The 6986-nt window shown below is 31.6% G+C and overlaps 1 protein-coding gene and 1 long non-coding RNA gene across 3 annotated transcripts in view; one reads left to right on the top strand and one right to left on the bottom strand.

Annotated features, from left to right (window-relative positions):
• Positions 1-4547, top strand: part of LOC101507086 (uncharacterized) — a 10713-nt gene extending 6166 nt beyond the window's left edge. The window contains exons 4-12 of one of the 2 annotated variants that reach the window (XM_073369029.1): positions 55-594; positions 1356-2049; positions 2399-2532; positions 2615-2713; positions 2803-2904; positions 3015-3146; positions 3239-3319; positions 3509-3566; positions 3663-4547. In XM_073369029.1, the coding sequence (XP_073225130.1) occupies positions 55-594; positions 1356-2049; positions 2399-2532; positions 2615-2713; positions 2803-2904; positions 3015-3146; positions 3239-3319; positions 3509-3566; positions 3663-3832 (2010 nt within the window). In that variant the 3' untranslated portion in view covers positions 3833-4547. The remainder of the gene's footprint in view (positions 1-54; positions 595-1355; positions 2050-2398; positions 2533-2614; positions 2714-2802; positions 2905-3014; positions 3147-3238; positions 3320-3508; positions 3567-3662) is intronic. The other variant, XM_073369030.1, reaches the window with a different exon arrangement.
• On the bottom strand, positions 1461-3742 carry LOC113786710 (uncharacterized). Its single transcript, XR_003472972.2, has 2 exons — positions 3606-3742; positions 1461-2699 (listed from the first exon to the last, which is right to left on the bottom strand). It is a non-coding gene; the product is annotated as an uncharacterized lncRNA (long non-coding RNA).
• Positions 4548-6986: the final 2439 nt, after the last annotated feature.

The raw sequence follows: 6986 nt of genomic DNA on the forward strand, positions 1-6986 counted from the left end.
GTAAGGAATGTTTAGTATGATTTTTAGTTCCTTTACATTGGGATTACATTACAGGTATCAAATTCACACAATCTTCATATATGGGAACGTGCTCAATGTCTTTCGGTACACCCACATTTCATGTGCAATATTAAAAACATTGTGCTGTTTCAAATTTTGAAGATAAAATCGGTGTTTATCCTGTCTATTGCTCCAAGAATGTTGGAAACTTTGACAATTACAAATTGTGATGAATTGAAGCACATAGTGATAGATACCGAAGATCATGACAGTAGTGGCAATAATTGGGGCAATGTCTTCCCTACATTGAAAAGGCTCCACGTTCAAAAGTGCATGCAATTGGAATACATATTTGGACACTACACTAATGACCATCAAAATCACACTGAGATTCACCTTCATCTTCCAGCATTGCAATATCTCAATTTTTGCAATCTGCCAAGTTTAGTCGCTATGTGTCCCAAACAATATCGCCCAACATTTCCATCTTTGAAAGAACTTGAACTAAATAAATGCTCCCAAGTTGATATCAAATCTATCGGTGATTTCATTATTCATTCGGTTTCAAAATCTCAAGACAGTACAATCATGAAGGTGTCCCTTTTTTCTTATATATTTTTTGTTTGCCAAATTAATCAATGATTTCATTCTTACTCGAAGAATGTTATTGGATTGCAATTGATAACTACTTAGTGGAAAAAACTTGAAACGGGAATGTCACATTTGTTCCAATAGAATCAATGTTTGTGCGGTGTTGGTGAATCGTGTTAAGATAGTAGTTCCAAGCAAGATCTAAGTCTTACAAGTGCTTGTTTTTTTTAGTAGTGTCTTGATACTTTAGAATGTATCTCTAGGAAATAGATTGTGGCATAATATGTCCCTGTATTCTATGGTTATGTCAATTATTCTTGTCACATTTTTTATTGTAATTGATTAGAATATTTTTTGCATTTTAGGATTTATATATCTCATTTTCTATTTTGAAAACAAATTATAACATAATCACTCAATAGCATCACCTCAAGATGTTCTGAAGGCTTTGATGAAAATGTTTATTTTTTCAACTTCTGTGTCTGTTTAACTATTTTATGAAAATGTTTATATTTCTATTTTAATAATGAATATACATTTTTTTACATCATTTCATATAAAAATAATGGAACCAAGAAAATATCTAACTAACTTGACAAATCATTTTCAATGTATAATTTTTTTATAAAATGGAAGTTTAATTTCCTGTAATTTAAAAATATAATTTTAAACGAGATCTTATTTAATTTTAAAAATATATTTTTTACTGAATTTTAGAAATGTTATTATGATACAACTAATTTATTTTGTGTACATACTTGTAGGAATTGAGCGTGAAACATTTTATTGATTTGGAAAGTCTCAGGGTAGATAACTCCAAAGCAGAAAATTTATTTTGTCTCAATGAAATGGATGGACAACCAATTAACTTAGGGTTGCAAAAGATTCAGTTATCTGATATGCATGATATGAAGTACCTTTTCGGGGGACCCAAAAATTCTTTTATTCTAAAAAACCTTACAAAGATAATAATCATACGATGTGAAATATTGAAAGTACTTTTCTCCACTTCTATTTTAAGATGCCTATCAAAATTAGTTTTTCTAAGAATAGAAGAATGCAAGGAGTTGAAACATATCATTGAAGATGACTTGCAGAATCAAAACATGTTGAATTCCTTCCCAAAGCTAAAAGTACTTGTTGTAGTAAAGTGCTGCAAGTTGAAATATGTCCTTCCGGTCTCCATATGTCAAGAGTTTCTTGAGCTGGAGGCACTAGTAATAAGAAAAGCAGTTGAATTAGAGGAAATATTCAAAAGTGAAGGTGATCAAAAAGTCAAGATTCCAAAACTAAATTTTATAGTATTTGACAAACTACCAAGCCTCTTCTTCACCCAAGGAATTCAATTTCAGACAACAAAAACTCGTTTTGTACGAAATTGTCGAAAACTCTCTTCGTGTTTAGCATCTACTCCCTACAACTTCATTGAAATTTATCACTTTTTCGTAGAAAACACAGGTACACACTATACCCAATATTTTTTAAAACCATTATTACATGTTGGTTTTAATTAACTACATGTCATGTCTTGTTTATAAAATATTTTGATAATTGTGTTTATTTCTTGTAATTCTTCTGATTTATAAATGTGTGTATAGACAGTTGCACACTACCACATTTCTAGACATATTTGTCAAAATTTTCTTGAGAATTTATTCTTTAACTTTTTCCCTATGCATTTCTTACCAAGTATTAGGAGTCCCTCTGCATTTCTTACCAAGTACTAATAGAGAATATATACGTCTCTCTAGATATATACGTCTCTCTAGGTACTTATGAGTTACTATCTAATAATATTTTACTATAGATGAAGAAACACCTAAACAAGTATTACAACAATTACTAGAAGCGTCCGATGGTAGCGATAGTGGTAACGAAAGTCCAAGTGCAGAAACCACTGAAGATTTTGATGGTGGGATTGAAGTTGAAGTGGCATCACAGGTCAATACCATTCTATTTACTCACACCTGAATACAATCACCATGACAATGTCTTTGAATCAAACATCCTTTTTTGTGTGCAGATACAACTGAAACTCACACCAGAAGCAGAGCATGAATTTGTTGAAAATGTTCCGGATTTAGAGATACCATCAATAGCAATATTACCTACAAATTCAAAAGTAATTTGTAGGCCATATCAAATTTCCTCTCCATAAACTCATTCAATAGTCTACGACTTTGGTAATGAATGCATCTGTTCTTAATACAGGAGTTGGTGAATGAAGAATCAACGAATCAACAGTGTTTGATGAACCAACAACATCCACTTGGAGAAATTGATACTACCACCAAACCTTCTCAAGGAAATAATGTAAATACAGTATCACCTTATTGTGCATATATAAAGCTAAAAAGAAATAGATTTTATTTCAAGTACTTCTTAAAAATACACTACAGCTTATTTACATTTTCCTGCTACAGTGTTTGAAAGAAACAGAGGACCAAAATATTCAAGAGGGTTATACGCCAGAAAAAACTGTTGCAGAAACTATGTCTACCATTTCAGAAACAAGAAATGGGCCACCTATACAATACATTTCTCCTAAACAAAAGGCATATCCCCTATTTTGCATGTTTTCTTTGACTTTTTAATGTAGGAATTGAATTATACTACCAACTTAAACTTCCTTTTAACTTTTATGCAGTGTGTTGAAGAAGGAACTGCATTAACAAATGCCAACACAATAACACCCTCAACTCATTTAGAATTAGTCACTTCATCAAAGGTGAGTGTATAGTATGTAACCAAGTTTTCAAACATGTTCTATTGGTTTCAAAAATTGATTCTTATTTCTTTCTATGATAAAGTCAGCCTCTTTCAAACTTAGTATATATTGTTAATATAGTGAGGCTAATCGTATAAAAATTAATATTTTGGATATGTTCATATCATTTGTTTATTTGAATATGTGTAGGAACAAGATGTTGATGTTAGAGACTCTTTGGGAACTACCAAGACTAATGATGATCAAGGTGAAGATTCTTTGGATAAATTTTATTTTCTTATGTTACCTCATCACCCTTTTGATTTTTGAAGTTGAACTCTCTCCACTTCCACCTTTTGTTCAGTTTCTCTAAATGATGCTGCTGTTGGGAAAGTAACCTCAACTCTTGAGGAACAGTTTCCTAAGGATGATGAATTTAGAGTTTCAAAATCTAAGCCCTCTCCAAGCAATAGCATTCCTTTGCCTCTTGCATTTCAGATTCCTTCCATGCCCTCTTTGGAGAGTCTTAACTAGTTTTTTCTTCTCTATTAGGGAACCCTTCTCAAATAGTGAAAGATTTAAGTTCTCCTTCTCTTGTCAGACGGGAGCTTGAGGAACTGGTCTCCAAGAAGCATTTGGATTCCAAGAACTTGTCTTTGTTGACTGACTTTCTTGTTAAGCATCCTTCAGTTCTTTTAAGGGCCACTTCACTTAGTAACCGATACAAGGGTTATGCATACAATTGCCTAGCTGAGCTATTGAAATTCCTCCAAACCAATAGTGTGTTGGATGTGTTAGGTTCAAGCCAAAATGAATTTGTTGAGTTATTACAAGATGTGCGCAGATGTGCTTTTGATAAGGATTGGTTGGATGGTGTCGAAAAGCGTGCTTTGACCTCATCTGAAGCTGTTTTGGAGAGTATCATTCAAAAGGAGGCAGAAATTTTAGAAACTAAGGCTGCTTTAAGTGCCCCTCTTGGCTATTAGAATATTTTTCCTTTCATTCTCTTTCGTTCTGTATGCTGAGGAAAATATTGATTGCTTTTACCGAATTGATGAATTGAGTGGATCAATCATGCTTGGTAATGTGTGGCCTCTAAAGCTCATATAACCTTTCATGATATTTGATGTGTGGTGTGAAACTTGTTAGAATTAGCCATAACGAACACTTCAGAACTTGCTTACCTGTTTTCATGAATATATGATGTTGTTTGTGTGAAAAACATATTGACAATAATTTATTTCTTTAACTTTGTCTGATTTGTGCCTAGTGCAATCTGTTTCTAATTTTTTATCTCAAAATTTTGGATCAATGGGCCAAGTAAAAACATTTTGTTTAATTGGTAACCATGCAACTGACTTAGGGTGATATGTTGAATGTGATTAGGTTGACGGTATTTTTGAAAAATGAAAAATGAAAATAACATGATCCTCTAATAATATATAGAATCCTCCATAAACAAATCTTGAATGCTCAAGGAAACACAAAGCAGATACATGTTATAACATAATATTGTTTATTACCAAAAATAATAGAAGTAGTAATAATGAGGATGATTGGTTTTTATGGTGTGTGTCCCATATTTGCAGCACATTTGATGCTAATAACAGTGGCTGCTTCTTGAGGTAGTAGTAGCATTAATTGGTTTTATAGTGAAGGAACTAAGAAATTAAATATGAATTTTTAAACGTTAAAAGCTTAAAAATTCATATTTATTTCATCATTCGTTAAAAAATTATGAATTTTTGTTATTTTATCTCGTTACTAATTGTAATTCTAATTTATTAATACCAGTAAATTAAATTTAAATCTCTAATATATTTTTATTAACTAATGCCATTGAAACATACAATAAAATATAATTTAATTTTACTAATTATATTAAAATATACAACAAATAGTTATTTTGCTCTAAAAGATTCAATAAACTTTCAACAGAAGCCATAATGAATTTCTTAACATTTATTGTGATAAACTGCAAACTAATTTCATAAAGAACGATACTTATCTTCCAAAATAATATATTTGATAAATACTCCAAAATAACTTTCTTCCATGCTTACAAGGGAACTTGCACTAGAGATTTTACGGGACAAATTCCCTACATCATAAACTATATTATCGAAAATATCACAAACAAGATAACTAAGCCAAGTGATGTAAAAAAAAGCAAAGCATCACACCATTTACAAAAGCACAATTATGCTTTTTTGTGGGAGTTTGATATCATGATGACACATAATGAACATGGACGGTCCTCTCCAGATCTGATCGAGCAGCCTTTTCTTTTTCTATTTCTTAGAAGAAAAACAAAAAACAAAGTGCTTGATTCAGGAACTTGAAAAACAATATTCCCCATAGTTCTAATAAGATGGATGGAATTTAACATTGTTACTAGAAATACCATATCCCATCAATTTTTTGTATTCATTTTTATACATGGTTTCCAATTTTTTGTTTTCAATTTCATAGCTTTCTCAAATATTCTAGATCAGGTCACTAACATATGTTCTATCACAAGCACCCATATCATGTCTTGAAAGGTACATGAAAAAGCAAGTTGACTTTTTTTTGTTAAATTTTTAGGAAAAAACCATGAAACATAAAAGCAAATATGTTTCTTTAGTTGATTCATTCAATGACCAAAGTAATATAATAATTGAAAGATAAGAGCAATTTAATGCCGAAAGAAACTGAATGTTTCATATAACATTGATATCACTTAATGATGCAAGTTTGAAGTCAAAAGCAGAAACTTTACCCGTAGATGTAGAAAGAAGGCAACTGTAACAAGCCACAAAAGGGAGAAGAGAAAGAAAATTTTGGTTTTGGTGGTGGTAACAGGTGTGTAGCAAACTTCCTTCGTTTGATCTATAAATTTTGCGTGTTATTCCAACCACTGAGTTTGTTATTTTAATATACAGTCTGAATAGTTTTACCTTCTCTGAGAGTTACTTTGACATACCTACTTTAGTGGAAGATTGCCGTGGTTTTTATTCTCTCAATTTGAGGGAAGTTTTCCACGTTAAAAAATTGTGTGTGTCTCATATTTAATTTTCAGCCAATTATTATTGCTCTTGGAATTATATTTTCTGTTTAGCCATTTTATCTGCACAGATGAAGGAAAAAAATATTCCACATTATTGAGATAGTTATATCTAGTTTTTTCCCAACAAAGTGGTATCTAGAGCTCGGTTGATTTCATTTGTGCATGTAAATGGAGGAGGAAAATAAAGATCCGAATATGATTAAACTCAACTCTTCTAATTACACACTTAGGAAGACTCACATGGAAGATATGTTATACAGTAAAGATTTGTATGATCCTATTGAGGGTAACACTGCTAAACCCGCAGATAAATCTTACGCTGACTGAAAGAAGATGAATAGAAAGGCAGTAGCATTGATTAGGAAGTGGTTGGATTTGAGTGTATATCCACATGTTGACACTGAAATAGATGCTAACAAGATGTGGAAAAAATTAAAAGAGTTGTATGAACAAAAGAATGTGCAAAGTAAAGCATTATGGATTCGGAAGCTGGTGAATATGAAATACAAAGATGGGGATTCAATGGCAGAGCATATGAGTATTTTTCAGAATACGGTGAATCAGTTGACAACCGTAGAAATTAAATTAGATGATGAGTTGCAAGCGTTGTTATTGTTCAGTTCCTTGCTTGATAATTGG

The sequence above is a fragment of the Cicer arietinum genome, chromosome 5 (genome assembly GCF_000331145.2).
Source record: "Cicer arietinum cultivar CDC Frontier isolate Library 1 chromosome 5, Cicar.CDCFrontier_v2.0, whole genome shotgun sequence".
Classification (NCBI taxonomy): domain Eukaryota; kingdom Viridiplantae; phylum Streptophyta; class Magnoliopsida; order Fabales; family Fabaceae; genus Cicer; species Cicer arietinum.